Source organism: Vanellus vanellus (genome assembly GCF_965231255.1).
Source record: "Vanellus vanellus genome assembly, chromosome: Z".
Classification (NCBI taxonomy): domain Eukaryota; kingdom Metazoa; phylum Chordata; class Aves; order Charadriiformes; family Charadriidae; genus Vanellus; species Vanellus vanellus.
This window is the reverse complement of record NC_138908.1, coordinates 84649007-84669190: the sequence shown is the minus strand read 5'-3', so window position 1 is coordinate 84669190 and position 20184 is coordinate 84649007. Positions and strand designations below refer to the sequence as shown.

The 20184-nt window shown below is 49.0% G+C and overlaps 1 protein-coding gene across 1 annotated transcript in view; it reads right to left on the bottom strand.

The window, feature by feature from the left end:
• Positions 1-1133: 1133 nt before the first annotated feature.
• The window catches only part of ARK2C (arkadia (RNF111) C-terminal like ring finger ubiquitin ligase 2C), a gene marked incomplete at both ends in the record, with an annotated part of 51418 nt that continues 32367 nt past the window's right edge, over positions 1134-20184 (bottom strand). The window contains 7 exons of the mRNA XM_082497665.1: positions 1134-1251; positions 2409-2515; positions 3679-3774; positions 4303-4407; positions 5708-5837; positions 9321-9446; positions 11487-11796. Coding sequence (XP_082353791.1) covers positions 1134-1251; positions 2409-2515; positions 3679-3774; positions 4303-4407; positions 5708-5837; positions 9321-9446; positions 11487-11796 — 992 coding nt within the window. The remainder of the gene's footprint in view (positions 1252-2408; positions 2516-3678; positions 3775-4302; positions 4408-5707; positions 5838-9320; positions 9447-11486; positions 11797-20184) is intronic.

Below are 20184 nucleotides of genomic sequence, written 5' to 3'. Positions count from 1 at the left end.
CTTCCCCTCCCACGCCAAAACGCTCATGGCCCCAGCAGTGCCTTGTGAGCATCGAGTTTTCTCCCGTCCTGTTACCAACGACGCTTTTGCATGGGAGAGGAGTCGGCAGCACACATCTCTCAGCACCTCTCCGGCGTTATTATACCCCAAAAGCACAGCTATAGGCACTGACTCCTGTAACCATCATTTTGGACCAGTGCTGGCAGCGGCTGCTCAAACCAACCCAGCCTCACAGCTCACAGGAGAAAGCATCATGGACAATGGTGATCATGAAGACAGCCCTTCCTTGGATCTCCATACGCCAAGCTACGTCTTTAAGATACAGAAAGCAAAGAAACAGCATCTACTCCAACATTGCGCCCCTACAGAAAGCATCCAGCACCAGCAGATAAGCAGGAACGAAGCTTTTCTCTATTGCTTCATTCATTTCATTCCCAAATTTTATTTTATTTTTTTTTAAGCTTCTCTAAATTTGCAACACACTGTAAACGCAAGGAAAGGAAGCACACACGGCTGAGGCAAAGAGCGCAACCCTTCTGACTGTAAACAGGATTTTGCTTTTTCGCCTCTTCCCCCCCTCAAGGGTGGGAAAGCTTGACCTCTTTAATCCCCCCTCTGCAATGTATTAATCAGGCACCAAAATAAGGAATCTATGAAAAAATATTTGGTGCAAATTAGGTAACAGCAACATGTCCACCACAAGATGAGTAGGGCATCAAACACAACATTTCTTAAGCTAACATGCTCCAGCTGCCATCCATAGAAATAGCTAAAGGACCCCTAACATGTTTCTACGTATTCGAGAGGTATATATACAATCCCCATGAAATGCAGGATTGACAGGCCAGACTACCACAACTAGTTCCTTCATGTTCAAGACTAAATCTTCTGCAGCACGGGGTCTCTGAGCTCCGGGAATGCCAGCTCCCTTTCACCGGGCCCGTATCCTGCGTATGTGCAATATCTCCTACCGCTAGATATTGTACCGCCACCTCCTCCTCCTCCTCCTCCTCCTCACTAACGTGCCTGTAGGCTTTTCCTCTCAATCAAATGGCTCAGAAGGCAAAAATTTTGCTGCAAGGGTTTATGGCCATACGACCTGGTAAGGAAAATGGTGTGTCCAGCCAGTCCTTTCAGCTGTCCGAGCCGAGCTGTGTTTCAATGTCCACCCTGCAGATCGGGCACTTCTTGCTGGTAGCCAGCCACTGGTCCACGCACACTTGGTGGAAGAGATGCATACAGGGCAACCGCCTGCAGACAGAGAGAAGTATCACTCCGTTAGGACGGAGGAGGCCCAGAGGACCAAGAAGATCCAGAAAGCAGCATCTGGGACTGCTTCAAACATGGGGAAGCACTGATGTAGTGACACCAGCACTGCCTACATCCTACAGCCTTCCCCAGCCACACCAGCTTACATAGGGCAGTAGGTCAGAGATGGCGTCCTTCTGGGCTAAAAACCTTCTAAAAACCCCCCACCCTCCTAAACTGGGTTGTTGCAGTTACTAATAACCCTGGCTTCTGCTTTTTAACCTTTCAGGAGTATTAGGTTTTACTCTAAAGCCTCTTAGTTCTTCATTGTTGCAGTTCATTAGCGTTCAGGTGGGTCCCCACTGCTCACGTGAGGGTGTCTGTTGTGCCCCAGGAATGGGTTGCTTTTCACCTACACCACCTGTGTCATCTCTTTGCTCACCCTTGTGAGCCAGGGGGACTCTGAACTACGAGGATCCACAGCAAGAGGATCAGAGTTTTTCTCGATGGTTTAAGGCAATTAAAGGGTGAGGAGTCAGACCAGGTGCAGCTGCACCGCTCATCTGCAGACCTTTCAGCCATGGTAGCCCAGTCCCTTGTCCTTATCCTCTGTCACAAGCAGAGATTTGACCCAGCCAAGAGCCTGGGGACATCTGTGAGGTATAACTGGGGCTTTGTTGTTGGCTCTGAATGGCTCCCTGCAACCATGCAGGTGGAGTAATCTCACTTATTCTACAATAAAGCAGCTCTGTCCTGGCCACAACCCAAACTCCCCTGGCCTTCACGCCCACACTCATTTTATCATACTTTCATCATCTGTCAAGCTCAGACGTTGATGTCCCCGAGCTCCAGCTGGCTGTGTGAGACCTGGGACCCATCCTTCTCTGACACTTGCCACCTGGCCCATTGGCACAGCTTTGAAGCAGGTGATCCAAACCCAGGAGACACTATAAAACCTGGGCCCTTCTGCTGCTGCAGAGGTCTTCCCACCTACAGCCGATACTAATAGCCGTCTAAACGGCATTTGGTTTCCCAGACCCTGCAACAGCCCAACTGAGTTTGTCAAGACACAAACAAGGATAACCCCACCAGCACACAGCGGCATTAATCGCAATAAACACAACTCAGATGGCATCGAGAGGCAGATGGGAGGATCGTACCTGACGTCTTCTCCATCTTCAAGCATGGACAGACAGATTGTGCATTTCTCATCAGTGTCTGACTCCTCTCCATCGTCTTCCTCAGCTTTGCCCTCCTGTGGTCTTCTCTACAGCAAGGTTAAAGATGTAATTTGGTTAGGACTTGACTTTCTAATGCTCTCCCAAGCCTGGGTAGTTGCAGGAAGGCAAATAATAAGAGCTTCTTCTATCAGCCAGATCCTCCAGCTTGGGGAAGCCAGCCCAGCCGAAACAGCCACCAACATGCTGCTGGTCAGTCCGTCTCCTCCTGGGGCTGGTAGTAATGCCTCAAGGAGCAGCCTGTCCTCTGCTGCCCTAACACAGGCCCCCCGCCACCTCCTCCATCCTCTTCACAGCGGGGATGACCCCATAGTCTCCTTTTTCTGGAGGCTTCCCCTGGAGACCCCAAAGCATGTGGGGCCACCACTGCCAGGAAGGGCAACCACTGTGCCCCATGCCAGCTAGGCTACTGGCCCAGCCCCACCCTGTGCCACGGGGTCTGTCAGCTCTTCCCTTTTCTCCTCCCTCCCAACATCCATTCCTATTAATATCATTTTTCTGAATCCATTGGAGATGCAGTCAGAGATAAGCGCAGCAGGAGTTGACTCACTTCCAACTTGGGCAATGCAATGTCCCTACTTGTTACTGCCCAGCCGGGAACAAGGAACATGTAAAATTACTATGCAAACAAGCACTTTTCCCATTTTCTGTTTAGCATGACCCCCCAAAAAACGGCACCCATTTTCTTACGGGCAGGAGATCAGCTCCAACAGAGGAGACACCTCTTGCAAAACCAGGGGAGGACAAGCTCCCCCAAGCCATGGAGCCAGCGCCCTCACGGCAGGGCGTGCAGGCAGCGCCGCTTCCATGCAGAATGGGGTGGGTTTGCATGCACAAAGCCCCCTTGGTGTGTGCACTTTCTTACCAGGTGCGGACAGGGGGGAAATTGCACCCGCTGGGTGGGAGAAGGTTGAGACCCTTTTGAAAATTTGGCCCGCAGCTTCCTAGCCTAGAAGTGAGAAACAGCCAGCTGAGCTACACCACCGCTTCAGCCCGGGAGCCCCACAAGATATTAAAGCACCAATTCTGGATTTTATATTCCTCCCTCATTTTTGGGGAATATTGACGGTGCTGGTACTCCAACCCTGAGGACTGCGACCCACCAAAGTCCTTCCTTCTGTCCGCTCTGTGCCCACAGCCCTTGGCGAACTGAGAGGTGTTGGCAGCCACGTCATGGTTTGGGGGTGCTCACCTTCTTGTACTTGTGGGGGAAGGTGAATCTCTCGATGGTGTTCTGGACTGCGCCCCGGCTCACGCTGCCCAGCCTGTCCTCCAGCTGCAGCAGCTCCTGCGGCACAGGAACAGCAGTAAAGGGCCATCAGCATTGCTCCCGGGGCACGAGGTCCCACCACCCCACCCTACCTGCTGGGGACCAAGGCTCCCTCCTGCCCTTTCCTTGGTGGAATTGTCCATCAAACCCAAACCAGTCGTGCTTTGATGATGGATCTGAGCCCTAGCCCTTGGACCAATAACTAAGGGTTCAAGGTAGACAGCAGAGAGCTGGACATCCAATATTTTAGAAATTAGGGTGGAATTTGAGCTGCATTTGACAGGCTGAGAAACAAAACCCCGTAGAACTGGAGTACTTTGTTCACAGATATGGAGCCAGAGCCAACCCGAGCCAGACCCAGGCAACTCGGCGTAAACCTTTTACCAAACACACGCAACCCCTTTGCCTCCCAGTTATTACTAAAATTGCTGCAAGACTCAGTGCAACTGCCGCGCCACAAAACAGTCTTACGTGTTTAGGCTTGAGCTTGCCTAGATTCCCAGGACTTAAAAATTTAATAACAATTCCAGTCCCCGAGATACGTACTTCGTAGCTCTCCCGCACAGCGGACGTGTGCCTGCTTGGGTTCAGTCCCTGAAGAGCAAGTAACTGAAGCTGAGGGTAAGGGTAGTTTCTGATTTCGTGAACAACCTGCGAGAAGGGAGGGAGAAAAATGTACTTGCATATAGAAATCCCTTGTGTACCCTGATTTAAATTTAGTGCTTTAAAAATTCAAAATGAAAGAGCACTCTGACACCTTCCCCAGTGGAAGCCTTTTACTAAAAACAACGAAAAGGTGTTATTAAATAGATCTCCTATAAATGATAAATAAAAACATGCACTTCTTCTAAAGAAACTGTTATAATAATTCCTGTCGCACCTACAACATTGCAGTTCCAAACTCTCAACATGGATTAGCTTAAAAACAGGTTTTCATTTTATTTATTTTTAAATGTGTGGATTTCTCTTCATCCAAGCTGTGATTTTCTTAAGTCTTGCTGTAGTGCGCAAGTGGCAGGGTCTGACTATGGGCACGAGGGAAAAACACCCTCGTGAGATTTCTGAGGATGCTTTAAGGATTAGCAGTGCTCTGCATGGCTGAGCTCTAAACGTAGCACCCTGCTAAGGGAAAGACCATCAAATGGCCCCAGTCAGCCCATCTTCTCCTCAAAATCCATCTCCACCGGCGCAAGAGGTCATGCAAAACCTTTACGGATGGCATCAAGGCTGATGTAGAGAGCAATGATGTGATGAGGGATGGTCCTCAGGGCTGAGCCCGGGGAAGGGAGTCACATACTTCTGACCCTTCTTTATGCAGGGAGCCCACAATTTAGAATTATAGAATCATAGAATGGTTTAGGTTGGAAGGGACCTTAAAGACCATCCAGTTCCAACCCCCCTGCCATGGGCAGGGACACCTTCCACTAGATCAGGTTACTCAAAGCCCCATCCAACCTGGCCTTGAACACCTCCAGGGATGGAGCATCTACAACTTCCCTGGGCAATTTGTTTCAGTGTCTCACCACTCTCAGAGTGAAATATTTCTTCCTGATATCTATAGAATCATAGAATGATTCAGGTTGGAAGGTTAAAGATCATCCAGTTCCAACCCTACTGCCATGGGGAGGGACAGGACTGCTACTGCTACTACTACGAATATTATTAGTAATAACTGCTGAGTCTCTCACATCCTGCCCAGGTTTTGCAGACCAGCTTGTGAGCGTGGGGCTGCAAGCGGTGGACCAAATCCTTCCAGAGCAGCTGAGCTTTTCTTTCCTTTCTCTAATCCAGAGTGCAATGATGCAACATTATCCTTTCAGACACTCCCTCCCACGGCCGGAGATAAGTGGGATTCGCAGAAGACAGGTGATAGAAAGATAGCAGCCTTTATTTTGGCTGCCTTCTGGCAGACAATGCATAAAACATTTCTCAGTAAAAGCGTTTCACTTACCATCTGTGTTGAGGATGTGCTTCTGGGGAAATGGTGCATCCGAGGTGTAGCTAAGTAATGCTGATAGGGCTGAGGGACCGGCCGGACCTGGAACTGGGTGTGAGTCAGCCCCGCGTCAACGCTGAGGTCCCTGTGGGCACGAGGATGAAGATACGGCTTTGACCCCACGGTTTTTATTGTATGGCTTACAGCAAGTCAGATCATGCTCACAAGTCAATCTCCACCGGTGGGCTCTGGGCTGCTGTGGGTTCCTCAATCTGGGGTGATGCTACTGCTTGAAAGGGAGTTTCCTCTAATTTGGGCAGTCACCCACCAAGCCAGCATGAAGGAGTGCGGGGCTGTTTTCATGCCGGTAGCATTTGTGTTACCCAGGGTCAAGAGCTGCACAGATGCAACCTGCTAATTTCAGAGTAAGAGCATTTTGGTGGCTCCAATTGATCCCCAGGCTCGGTAGTTCAACCTGGCCAGACCAGGTCCTCCCTGTGCTGCCGTCACTGCAAACAATTACATTTTGCCTTGAATATTTTGCAGGAATACAGCTAATTATTCAGGGGACACACTGATGAGCCATTCTGGGTAGTCGTTAGGAGTCAGCTAGGCATCATCCAGTGGCTTTTTGATGTGCCTGTGAGACCTTGGAGGTCTCTCAGCCCGGGTCATGGTAGGACCTGGGGACACAAGGGAGACTACATTTCACCTGAACCCAGCCTCGGGGAACTCCAGGACTGCTGTTTGTGCAGAAAATGCAAAGGTTTAGAAAAATTTCTGGATGAGACTGCTGTAGGAACTGGTGTCACATGACCAGCAGGCCCAAGCCAATGAAGCAGGACATCCCCGATGGTCCCACTTGCCCACGTGCAGCCTGGCCCAGGCAAACAGGTCTGGGGCTCAGCTTGGTGAGTTTGAGCACTTTGTCCCTCCAGAAAAACAATCCAGCTCAACCACTGGACTTGGCATGACCAAGACCCCGGCAAACGCCGCAGCTCTGCCCAATCCAGCACGCAGAGACAAACTGCGGCCCCATCCCCACGCCGTGTGGAGGGGACAGGAGGAGACTTAACGCAGCGTCTCCATTGATAATCCAATTAGCTGATCCCTTGTCTCTCCAGCCAAAGAGTGTCTCAGCAAACAAGTGCTTTGAACCTCATTCACTTCATCATAATTACAAAAGCTGGCGCTCTAACAACCATTGTCTTCACATTTGCCAAAGCTGAGCTAATTAGAGCACAGGGGTGGCTTCCCGTTTCCCCCTCAAACGTCGCTTCCCCTGCACGGAGGACTGCGGCAGTGAGTGCCACGCTTGTTAGGAGCAACCCAGAGGTGTCCTCCAGCAGCTGTGAGACTGCTTTCACCCAACGGCAGATAATGGACGTGAGGTGACAGTAAACACAGAAATCCTTTACCCAGAGCAGCTCCAGTGCTCTAGTACCCACTTATAAGACACCCCACACCAAGTTGAAGCACAGAGAGGGACTATCTTTGCTGGCCCTGTGCTAGCCATGTGCCAGACAGACAAAACCTGGCAGAGGATAAAACACAACAGGTAACTGGCAGGAACACAACCAGGGTGAGAATCCACAGGACAGGGCATTTTCCAGCTCCCGTGTCACAATTTTGGGTGTTTATCCAATTGCTGAAGACTGTTCCCAGGTGGATGGAAGGCTCATCTGGAAATCAGGAGGATTTGGGTCCATTTGCAGCCCTGCCACTGGCCTGGTGCATGACCTCGACCATTTCGTCTCTGCCTTCCCATACTCCCTGTCTACAAACCAGATGCGGTAATCCCCGGAGTGCTTTGAGATCGAGGACCACAGAGAGATCTCAAAGGTGAACTTGCATAAGTAATTGCAGTAACAGCAGTGCTGAACTGTTTGTGCACCAGCACTTCCTTAAAATCTGATATTGAGGCTCCCGAAGTGATGCTGTGGGTCTACAGAAGGACCCAAAGCAGAATACCGCACGGAACGGTGTTTTCTCAGGGTTTGCAGGTGAATAAGCAGAGCATATTAGCTGCAGAAAACCAAAGCCAACTGTCACCTTCTAGACTGTGCTACATGGACAGCATCTTGATGCTCAGATGTGAGGTTCAAGAGCTGTGATGCCTACGGTACATGGGCTGCCAACAACCAAAAAGTGAAAGATACGCACCCCGATAACAGGGTGGATAATGGTCACTAAATGCGTATGCAGAAGATGATTTAAGGAACCAAAGGGGAGTTTATTTCTTCTCCACCTGAATATTTTAGTTGAGGTCGGGCTGTGTGAGATGACTGATCACCTTCAGATCTTCCTCCCATCCCTGTTTCCCGTGACACTGCCTACCACCTACCGCCTCCGAGCGAGCGCCGCTGCTGCTCACACCGTAGTAACACATTAGAGGAAAGTTTTTATATCTGTCACTGGGCAAAACTGTGCATGTGCCCCGAGGGGAAGTGAGTCACCCAAATATATGTACACAGTATATGATTTCTGTCATCCCCACTCCTTAAGTTTTATAAGGCAATGGAGCAACACAGGGGGGGGAAAGGAGGGAGGAGGAGGGGAACATAAAGCGATGTTTTATCAGATCCTTCTAATGATTATAATTAAGCACTCGGCACTGAAAGGGAGGCAGAAAGAATGGCTCTATCCAGATGGTACGTGAACTGCTTTGCAAACTGATCTGAACAATGTCATCCTGGCCAAATTCAGCTCACAGTGGTGCCAGTAATGGGAACACCTGAGAAGAAAATGGCAGAAGGATCTGGCCACGTTTTGGGTTGCATATTATTACCCCAGAGGGAGAACACATTCCCCCTGTGTTAAAAGGACTCTCCATTTGCAGAACGAAGCACTCAGTCGTTAGGAAATGCCATAATTAAGATTTCCTGTGACATTTTATTTCATTCCCCTTGTGCACACACATTGCGATTGTCTCTAATTACACGTTCACATGCTATTTTTTCCATTCAGTGCACAGAATGGACTTTGCTTAGCTAATAAACAGCTACTTAGAGGTATGTTTTTATTTCCTTATTCTTCCAAGTAGGGCCCAGTACCTTATTAACCATGCAAGAGCTCAAAACCTACTTTGAAAATGAAACGATTATTCTCGCTCAGCTTTTCCAGAGCATCGAGCACTGTAGTGGGAGAACAATTAACAAGTACTAATTCTTTCACTCCACCCTGCTGGGCAGGGCAGCACCGTGCTCCTTAATTTAGACCACAGAAAAAGTTGTGGCCACTGTCTTTTGAGTGCCTGGTGGACAGCAGAAGATCTAGTTCAGACAGAGACATTACTGTACAGGAAAAAGATCCTGGCTGTGCCCCGAGGCAGGAAAAGCCCCTGGAGGAAGATTAACGCTTGTCTGCGCTCTGCATCCATGGATAGAGAGTTACGGGCAATATCAACGCCTCGATGTTATCATATACATGCATAAAGGCTTTAGCATGCACTCATGGCCCTTCCAGAGATGAGTTTTCCCATTGCACTCTCCCCACGTTGTATCTGTTGAGCTGCACCATCAGCTTTCATGAAGTGTTGATCCATGATGACATTCACCAACCCTTTCAGCCTCCCCGGGGCTTTTTAAACACCTCATTCAACGCAACAAGTGAAATGTGGAAGACTCACCAGTCTGTGCCTTCGGCTAAATACCTGGGCTGGGGCCCCATGGGTTGTGGAGTTTGCAGTTGGTGGCTGAAGTCAAAGCTGGGGTGTAGCCGATGAGGCTGAACGGACATGCGCTCCTGAGCCCGCCTGCAGAGAGGAGGAGACCACCAAGAGAGTTAGCCATGGAGGGGTCACTGGTAGGGAGGACTCCTGCTCCAAGACCATGCCAATACACACAGGGGAAAGCCCAACTGGTTGGGCTTGTGAATATGCGTCCAAGAGAAAAGAGTCCAGGCAGGTGTCAGGGATGATGGGAAGGGGAACTCAGAGCTGTCATTCACTTGTGGTCACTGTGGGCATAAGGCAGACCTCCACTCACCCCCTGCAGCATCCATATACACTCAATATACAGGAGATCCTGTTTGATGGCAACATGGAGAGAAAAAGAGGAAACTAAACTCCTTCTTCCTTAGCAGCTTTGTGCCTTATGCACTATTTGCTTTTTCTCCACTGTCAGCCCCATAAACACACAAGACAAAGTGTGTCCCTGGTTCAGCCGTTATCCATCATCATAAAGAAGCTGCAGGTTGTCTCACCTCCCCGCGCAGTCCATAAACTCCCGGGGAACCTCATTCATAACAGGATTGCTCAGGAGTAACTGAAGGCAGAATTTACCCTCACTGGCCTTTGCCAACATTTCTCTGGATGATGGACAGGCCAGGCTGGGATCCAGCTCCTTCTCCCCCAGCTCTGCTGCCTTTGCAGGCAGGGAGAGGAAAGTGGTAGAAAACGTAGCAAGGTTTTTCTAGGGATTTGAGCCACTTCTTGTGATTATTGCCCACCTGAACTACCCAGGGGAAGACCATGTGCTACTTGATCAGTGCTCACCTCTGGAGAGAGACAAGGTGAGTGCACAAGCAGGGCTCATACCCCTTGCTCCCTCCTGAGTCCCTGCGTACCAATGGAGCCATGGCAAAGTAAATCTATGGGAAAACGCTAGAGCAGATGGAGCAGGGAACTGCTCGTTAAACAATTTTTCATGTAGCCACAGCTCAGAGGCTTCGCTTTTAAAGGCATGACCCAGAATACCATTACTGGGACCTCATGCCCCACACCTGTAAGGTTCCTGAAACCCTCCTCTGATGCAGCTGTGCCTTCAGAGACAGACTGTGGGACTGGGCAATGTGTTCCTGCCCGTTCCCACACCACAACCCACTTGCTAACGGAACACTGACAGCATTTACCAAAGCAGTTTCTGCGCGGAATTGTGCTCCGTGCTTTTATTTGAATTCAGCTTATGACTAAGAGATAAACACTTGTATCATCAGTGCCTCAGCCTCGCACATATCTGCTACCCAATTATTAACTAATCATTAAATCCACCTAAAATCCAGCTTATGCAAAACAAGGATGAGAGGAACACACAATTTTCAGACGGAAAGGGTATGGAGGGAAAGTGCTTTCCGCCTGTAGCATTCTTTCCAAATGAAGCATTATCACAAAGACTCATCCTCTGTTTCTTGATCCATGGGTACAACCCACAAATAGCTTCCATATGTTTCCAGAAAAAGCACTCCTCTCCTACGTGCTATCTAACCCCCTCTCTCAAGAAACACAATCAGACAAGGCCAGGCATCCATTTCCACCTCTGCTGAGTTACAGCAATTCTCTCTGCAGTCATCAGCCCAGTGTGAATTTAGGCTGCTTCCCATGACTGAACGTGCTGCAGGTCAATGGCATTGTTCCCTCATAGATCTGGGAAGACTACCTAGACCCAGAGGAGCAAGCTCTTGATGTGCAAAACCTGACAGGACAGGTGGATACCATCTCTTACATGGTTTTACAACAGCAGCTTCAAGGACGTAGCTTGTGTGTGTAGTCTACTGCTCTCTCTGCCATGCAGGACAGGTTCACTGCAACACCAAGGTGTTACCACCGTGATTCTCCTACGATAATAGGAGACCTTGGGACATGCTAGATGAGCACGGTATGGATCCCCATGGGAAAAATACACCTGCAGGTACAACCTGCCCCACAACACCTTCTGGTGGATGCATTTTAGGGTTACACAGATAAACTCGTGAAGAAAACCCAACATTACCAGCACGTACTGTGGCTTCTTAGAAACCATTTTGCTGAAGTGATGTAGCTTCTCAGCATCCTTCAGGAAGAGTAAGACCCCCTTACCTGGGATGGGGCATGAGCCGGCGGTGCTGTGCCTCAAGGAGCTGCTGCTGGAGGAGGTATTGCTGGTGAAGCGCCTGAGGTAGGAAGGAGGGTCCGGCCACGTCCTGGAAGGGCAGGGCTGGCACCGGCGCCAAGGGCTGGTGCAGAGGAGCACTGTGCTGGTGTGCGGGGGCCATGTGGGGGGTCAGCCCCGGCTGGGGCTGCACTGCGTGAGGCAGGGTGAAGTCGGCAGAGAGCTGAGGCTGGGGACCCAGGTGGAAGTGCCGGCAGGAGGTAGCATGGGGATGCTGAGACCTTTGAAAAGGAGCACCTGGAAGAGAAGAGCACGGCCGTCATGGTGGTTGCCCATCCAGGGCAAGAATTGGGCAAGCAGCTCTTTCTCTCCTCTGCCAAAATGGTTAATGAAAAGAAAACAGGTCAGTTAACATGGATTATATGGAAAAATGATGATTTCAACCAATAGTTTTTCTCCTCCAAAAAATGTTAGAACCTAAACATGTGTTTGGGTTCAAAGTGATGTTTTAGCTCCAAAATGAAGTGTACACTGATGAAAACTGCTTCAGCTTGTTTTGGTTTGCCTGTCTTAAAGAGAAAAAGAACAAAAAGATTAGTAAAGCCTGTAGCATAGGACAAGGGGTCCTATTGGTCTTAAAGAGGGGAGATTCAGACTAGATGTAAAGAAGACATCTGAGGGGTGATGGAACACTGGCCCAGGTTGCCCAGAGATGTGGGAGATGTCCCATCCCTGGAAACATTCGAAGTCAAGTTGGACGGGGCTCTGAGCACGCCTGGTCTGGTGGGAGGTGTCCCTGCCCATGGCAGGGGGGGTAGACTAGGTGGCCTTTAAAGGTCCCTTCCAACCGAAACCATTCTGTGTTTCTATGAAAAAGCCTCGGTGTTTTGAAAAAGGAAAAAAAAAAAAATTCTGCTTTCTAAAATATGTTTTAAAGGGCTATGAGCTTACCGAAGTTTTTAAAGCTTGCCAACTTTCCATGCAATTCAAGGTATTTCTTTGCCTGTCTAAGAGTGTTTCATAGGCAAGGAAACAACCTCTGCTCTCAGAAAGTGTCTCTTGCTGACTGCAGGATGTGAATAAGACACCTTCCACCTCTGAAAGCCGTGATTAAGACCATGGGTCTCTGCAACACCCTTCAGCAGCCCTGTCCTCATGAGCTGTGTGCAGGGAGAGAGCGGCTGCAGGAAACTCAACATGGACTGTTATGAGACCAGCCATGAAACTGATGGGAATGAGGAAGAAATGAGGTGTGAAAGATATCCGTAGGGGAAGCTTTTTGCAAAACATCTGGAACTGGCTTGTACCTCCCTCAAGATCCTTGCTCAGATGGGCCTTTAGCCCAATCGAACACATTAATTCCTACATTCCCGGGGGATTTACAGGCATCACGGCAAAACTTTTTCCACTTGAACTAAGGAGAGAGGCAGCTCAGACATGAAGGGTGAGACTTGAGTAAAGCTATTAGAGATGCCTCTTTGCTGAGGATCAGCCCCGGGATAGGACACCTACCCTTTTATGCAGTCTTTTGAGCAACTCATCTTCCTAAAAACTCCTCTTTTTTTTCTTTTTTTTTTTTTTTTTTCACTCAGGAACAACAGCACCAAGAGGCACTGAGTGTCATCCCAAGACCCAGGCCAGATGTGCCCATGACACCTTCTTCACCCACAACCCTTCTGCTCACATCTCCCTTCTGCCAGCAGCCAGGCCCAGTACATCGCAACAGCTCAGGGAGCCCTCAGCGCTTTCTGTTCACGTTCCGTACGGAAACGGGAGGTGCACAAAGAAAGCCAGATACCAGTTAGAGAAATGACGGGAAGACCTAACAGAAAGGAATGATTTGCAAAACTGCATAAATAATTACACACAGCCTCTCTTAAATACAAACTAATCCTCCGTAGCATCCCTCTGAGAGAGGCAGTGGGTAACAAATGTGTGTGGCACCAGCAGTAGAACTTCTTAAGGTGATAATTTCTCATGCTGCCAGATAACAGCATTATTTGGCTACCCTTTTTAATTAAAAGCAGAGGAGGTGGGATCAGACCCACTGCTCCTCAGTGATGGAACAGCAAATCCAGACCCATGAGCCATCTGTGTACCCCATCTCCTGGTACTACAGGTTATATTTGCTGCCATCAGCTCAGCCCAAATTCATCATACCCCATCAACAGGTAAAGTCTGAGTAATGAAATGGGAATCCTGTGCTGCCCTGGACCATTGCTCAAGCTGAGCAACACCACAATCATGGGGAGATGCCTCCTAACTGCCATGTTTGCTGGGTACTTGTGGAGCAACTCATGGTGAATTGCTCAACTTCTAATGGCTATGGGTCCCCCCAATGGAAAACAGCTGCAGAAAGTCGCAAGTGAGCCATCTTACACCTCCAGGTCTTCACAGCACCTGAAGAGAAGGTGCTAGAAGAGACTAAAGTGCTAATCCCTCTGCACACCCAAACACACCAGCCCATGCCACCAGGCAGCAGTTTAGTTGTATCATCTCAGACAAAACTGGCTTAGGAGGACACAAGACAAATAAGCTTAATGATATTCCCCCACATTTATCGGGACAAATTTTGTAGCACGTAAGTAAAGCAGAAAAAGCCAGTCTCATCTTTCGTGTCTCTCTCATCTCCTGATGCCTGGCACAACCTCTGCCAAGGATTCCCAGCCTTTTGCTGTGTCTTAGGAGGCCTCAGTCTGCCTTAGCAAAACATCTGCAAGGCCTTTGATGCCAAAGTCATGATAAACTAGAGAGCACAGGGTAGGCAGATCATCTTGAGAGCTTTTGACTTGAATTTTTCCTCCCGCACCAAGACAATCCTTGCAAGGAACTTGGTCATACACTTCCCTGTGGTCCAGAATGTGCAAACTTTCTCTCTGATATCTGGGCAGGAAGGCATGCAGGGCCTGTGCAGAGCCAACATAACCTAAAGTAAAGGCCTAACCCGTTTTGTTTTGGCACAGAGAGTTAATTTGCCTTATTTTTAGGCACTAGCTAATTAAAACAAGCATTTTTTAGTTTTTTTGTTTTTTTTTTTTTTTTCTGTTACCTACTTGTGCACTGATGCATTTCCCTCCACAGGAAAAATACTATGAAGAAGTGACTGAGACCATATGATTAAACAAAACCCATCGATTTGTCTTAACATAATTCACTATCTTGTGTTGTAATTGTTCATTCCCTACAACTAATCCAATTATTGATGAGGGTTTTGACTGCAAAGCAAAGACTTTGGGGAATACGTCAGCAAATCTATGCTTATTAGCAGTCATCAAATCATACAGCTGGCATAACTGAACCAGCTTGCGCATTTCATCGCTGAGTTATCTATTTTCAAGTTTACCCTCTTCCGTTTATTGAATATAGCTGCAAGGGGCCTTGGTGGAGACTACTTTCCAAGTCCACATGTTGACCTTGCATACACAAGGTAAATCCAGCATCACCCTCCTGGGACCAGCTGAGCAACCTTACTCCAGGTATCCCACCATGACTAACACCAGAATCCGGCTCGCAGGCACTCACCCCTGTTCAACCTAATGAAGGATCTCACGTTAACAGTGTCTATTAATGATTACTCAACTAGCATCTCTTCCTTCTCTTTCCCAAGCCGCAGTTGGGTCCTATATCACATTTGCCTTAGAACTGACAAGCATTGCCCATAAAATTCTTCAAGAAAATTTGATTTATGGATTTAATCTGCTTTTTGCCTGGACAGTAATGTCTGCTGCAGCAGAGAGCAATCCATAACTGAAAGCCAGTCCAGATACCCCACTCCAGCTTTTGTTTTTACTCCCCAGAACAAGGGCAGGTCTGACATTTTCACTAGTTAAACTTTGAGGATATTCCTGCAGCAAAGACGATGAGGTTGGAAACTCTGCCTATCAAGCTCCAGAGCCATTAATGCATCCTCCATGCGCCATGTTCCCCAGCGCCTGCCCCAGTGGTGGCTGACAGAACGCAATGTTGCTCTGGGATTGGCAAGGCAGAGACCCTCTCCCCACCAATAGGGTCCACAGTTTTGGTCCTCATCCTACAGCAGGATTATCCTTCTTCATTGGGATACTTGGATTTTGCAGGAAGAGGGATCAGCCAGATCTTGGATGGTTATTTATGGCCTACCCCAAAGGCACCTAACAGATTCATCAGCTTCAATGACCTTTGTGGCAAACACTAGTCTCCTCCAGCTGAAGAGGGAGGGGGAAGCCCAGCGTCCTAGCTACAGAGGCAATGCAGTGCTCACCAGCCTTGAGAGGCTATTGACCTGAGGCGAACCTCGGAACATGTGTCCCCATGTCCATCCAGCTCTGCAGGAGGAGAGGGTCCACCCTGCTGCCTGAGGCTCATTGACATGCTTCTCCTGGTGGCATGATTAGCTCCAGCTGCTCATCTCTGGGGCTGTGGAGGACTGCTTTCTCTGGGCTCACTGTCAGGATGACTGCCAGCCAGAAATTGTTCTTCCCTTCTCCTGTTGCTTCTTCCTTTCATTTAAATGCTGTTGCTGAGGCAGACGATGACAACTCAGAGATGAGCAATGCGTCACTTCTGTGTCAGCAAAGCAAACAACTTATCCAGTTTTGTGTAGTCTCCCATTAACTGGTTGAGGCCAATTGTCATTGAGATCAGAGACTTCTGTCTCAATGTGAGCATCTAAACCAAGTTATTTCTTAGCAGAGTGGTGGGTTATTTCCTCCCCTCTTTGCCTTTCCTCTCCCTCTCCATATCAGTTCCTTACGCTCTTCAGTTGACTGTACAGATTTGCAAGATCTGCTGTCTTTCTCAGCCTGCCAGTCCACTCACCCAAGTTCCCAGCTTGGACAACCCATGTTGCCTTACACCCTGCCCAGCCTCTGCTAAGCCACAAAAGCAGCTAATGCCTGAGCCTGGCTAATCCATCTCTAAAAAGTGCCCTGCAACATTCTAAAGTCTAACACACAGCTGCAAAAATGGAAGCCGGTGGAGATGTGAAACGGTCTTTGGCAAGCTCCCTGCAGGCTGGGAAAGAGGAGCTGACTGGTCCTCTGACATGTCTGGGGACAAGCCTGGCCCAAAAGAGGCTATGGCATGACACGATGATATAGGACCATGGGTCATGGCTCCCCAATCCACCTTGTGCCTTTTGATGAGCATCAGCAACACTTCCCTGCCTCGTGCGATGCTCTTGTAGCTGCTGCATCCCTCCCCCTCAGCTTTTTCCATCGCGTCCTGAAGCCAAGGTCAGTGCCAGGGATGAAGGGGTGGAGGAATCGGCACTTCATTAATTCCCACTGCTGCCAGAACATGCGTGCAGATCAGCGGCTGCCCCAACTTGTCTGGCCCACCTTTGCTGCCATAAAAGATGCTGCAGTTTCATGCTGTGATGCTGAGGACCCCCATGGAGCTGGGTCTGCTGTATCTCCCTCAGAGATGCCATGGCCCCATCTCCCTACCTGCACTGTGAAGATGATCTTCAGCTAAAAAGCCCACAGGGAAGATCACTTAACAGCTACTTACGAACTAACCAAAATGCTTAGCTGGAAGATGGCATTACAGGCTGCAGTCTCAAACTGAGGAGGTATAAATTTGTTTTTAGAAAGCCAACAGATGATACAGGCACTGATAGCTGAACCTGTTCAGCTGCTCACCGCATCACCATTTCCACCCTTTGCTGGCACAGGCTCCGAACGCGGCAGAAACCCGCGGGGAAACTCATCATGTCCTCCTCACTGCCACTTTCTCACTTCCACAGCTATTTCTTTTTTTCTTTTTCCTCATTTCTATAGTTATATTTATTGTTCTATCCATTATGTGAAGCTTCCTGGACTTTTTTTCATTACAAGAAATGCTCCCAATTCCTTTGCACCCCCAGGTGAAACCTGTAAATGACAAGTTCATTTATTTTTGCGGGTTGGTATGTGACCAAGTCACAGAAATTGACAGAGTATTTCTGTCACCGGGGATTCTCCTTTAGCCTCAGTCAGGATTTGACTACGCATAATTTGCACATGCAAATTTATCCATCCACCAATATTTCACCCAGAAAGGCTCAAGGGATCCGTGTGCTCATTAAACATTGACCCGTATCGGAGGTGCAAAGCCCCTGGGTAAACCCTGCAGAGGGACAGGGGATGCTATGGGCTTTACGAAAAGAAAAATCCAGAGAGCAGAACAATTAATTTCCACCTCCTTTTTCCTCGTGGCAGCAATATTTTTGAAGCGATCAGGCAACTGGTAAGGGACACAGGATCAGGCCCAGAGCTGGCACTGGGGACAGGTATCTGGAGCAGACAGCCGCAGCACAGGGAGTTGCAGCCACCTTCGAAAAGGAAACAGAATCTGTCTCACGCTGTTAAGCTGCCCACGACGTGTGTGATTTTTTCCCCTGGGTAAGGCAACCTGGCCGGCTTTTCGAGGCGTTCGCGGTCGGTGTGCGAGCGGAGGGGGAGAGGAGGGAGGCTGGGGCTATTTATACATCTCCGTCCCATCGCGGTGGAGGGGGAGGTGGCAGCTTCTGGAGAGCCCTGGCTTCACTCACTGACAGATTTTGCAGCTGAGGAAGATCTGCCCGTTGCAATCGTCCCAGCCGGGGATGGAGCCGCGTCGACTTGGCCGTTTCGCCCTGATTAGACCCACTACCACCCCTCCTCCTGCCCTGGAATGGCTGATAAGCCCCATAAACTAGAGCCCGATGGGCTTTTAATAGCCCAGGCGCCTGCAGCTTGTTTCCCTGGAGGTGCATTAAAATTCCCCTTGGAGACAGAAATGCGGTGGGAAGTCAGCATCCATCCCGACGGTGTACAGCGAGTAAAGGCTAAAATTGTGGGAGCAGCTCCGGCTTCACGTGGCACACCGAGGGAAGGACTGCGTTTACAAACAAGCTACTAATTGCCTGGCGCTGTCAGCAATGTGTTAACCCTTTGCAAATTATTTGTGAATATACCCTTATTAAAAGAGTTCAATTGACTTGCTAATGGGAAATGAGGGGGTGACTATGCATCTGGAAAATAAAAAATGTAAAAAAAAAAAAAAATACCAAAACCAAACCCCAGACCAAATCCACGGCATATTCAGCTGCGTAAAAATTTAGTAGTCTTGCACAGAGGGAGGTACCACACAATCTCATCCCTGTTCTAGGACAGCAAACTGCAGGGCGCGGAGGTTGGGGCAGGGAGGATGGAAGAGGAGGAGGAAAGAATTTGAAACAAAATTTATCAGACAGGAAGTAATCTGTCTCACTTTCAGCACCTTTACCAACAGCTTTCTCTTTTCATTAAGCAAACGGGAAGAGGCGTGCCAAAAATAATAGGGAGCCAGCTCAAATTCAGCCCAGGATGCAGCCTGTTGTCCACACATCTAGTGCTGTCCAAGGGGTAGCAGACCCTAGGACAAGTCCCCGGCTGGGCAAGGAGCAGCCCCGGCACAAATTAGTGATGGATAAAGAGCATTTTCGTTTGCCTTATTTCCTTGGCCAGGCTGTGCAGCGCCAGAGACTTAGTCAGGATGGAGCTCTGGCGGTGGGCAAAGGGCTGGTCCATGGTGGTTGGTGGAGCATGGTTGGGTCCTAAGTGGAAACATGAGGTTTTGGAGGTTTTTCATCCTCCTGCTCAGTCTTGTACATTTGATGGAAAAGGGCTGTTTAGAACGGGGCTGAGATGGGGTCCCTCATCACCATTTAGTGGTCACTGCCACCCAACAGCCCATACTGCACCCCACCTCCATGGACTTCTGTGCAGGCACAGCGAAACACAGCTCAACTCATCCCGAAAAACACACAAACACAGACCTCCGAGACTGCAGATTGCCCCTGCCTGCTTGTAGGATCCCCATTCAACATCCTCTCACCCTAATGAAGCCTCTTATTAATTGCCACCTGACACAAGCTGGCGTGGCTGGAGCACAGGCTCATATGCTCACCCCTGGTCCCTAACACTGAGCAGAACATCTCCTCTCCTGCACACCATAGGCTGAAACCACCTGCAGTCCTGATGCACCCAAAAAAAGGTGGGACTCCTTCCAGAGCCCAGACTCAGCACCCAACAACAAAAAACCCCACTTACAACTGGCAATAACCAGTGTTTATCAGCATATTTATGTCAGGGCTGAAGGGATGCTGAGCAGTGGGGATGGGGAGCAGTGAGAGCTCGTGACGGGATACGGCCAGGCAGCCTGGGCCCATCACAGGAGAGAGATGGCTGTTTATACAGCACTGGCTGAGGTTTTTTTTCCTGCAACCCTTTTCCATGAGCTTCAAGGGAAAAAAAAAAAAAAAATTGTTGAAGATGATGTTTCGCAGGAACATGTTGAATTCAGCAATATTTTCCGAGAAGGAAGGAGAAACACTTTGGCAGCGTTGCTACACTTAAATCCGTCTTTTTGCTTTTATACTTCACACTGTGTTTTAATTGTAGTTTAATTGTAGCTTTATTCTCGTGTATGGCATTCAAGGGTGTATTTATGATTTTGGGATCACCACACACACACACAAAAAGCCAAATCACACTGAAAGAAAACATTTTCTGAGATCTGATGGCCCCAGTTTCACTCCTCCCCTCCCAGGCTCTCACATGCCTGGAGGGATGGGTGGCCCTGGCAGCCTGGCATGATGTTTCCCACCCAGCCCAGCTCTTCCTCCCTAAACTCTCTCATTTCTCATGGTTTTGGGCCCAGCTCTGTGTGTGAGCCAGGAAAGGGCACTGGAGGAAATCCAGC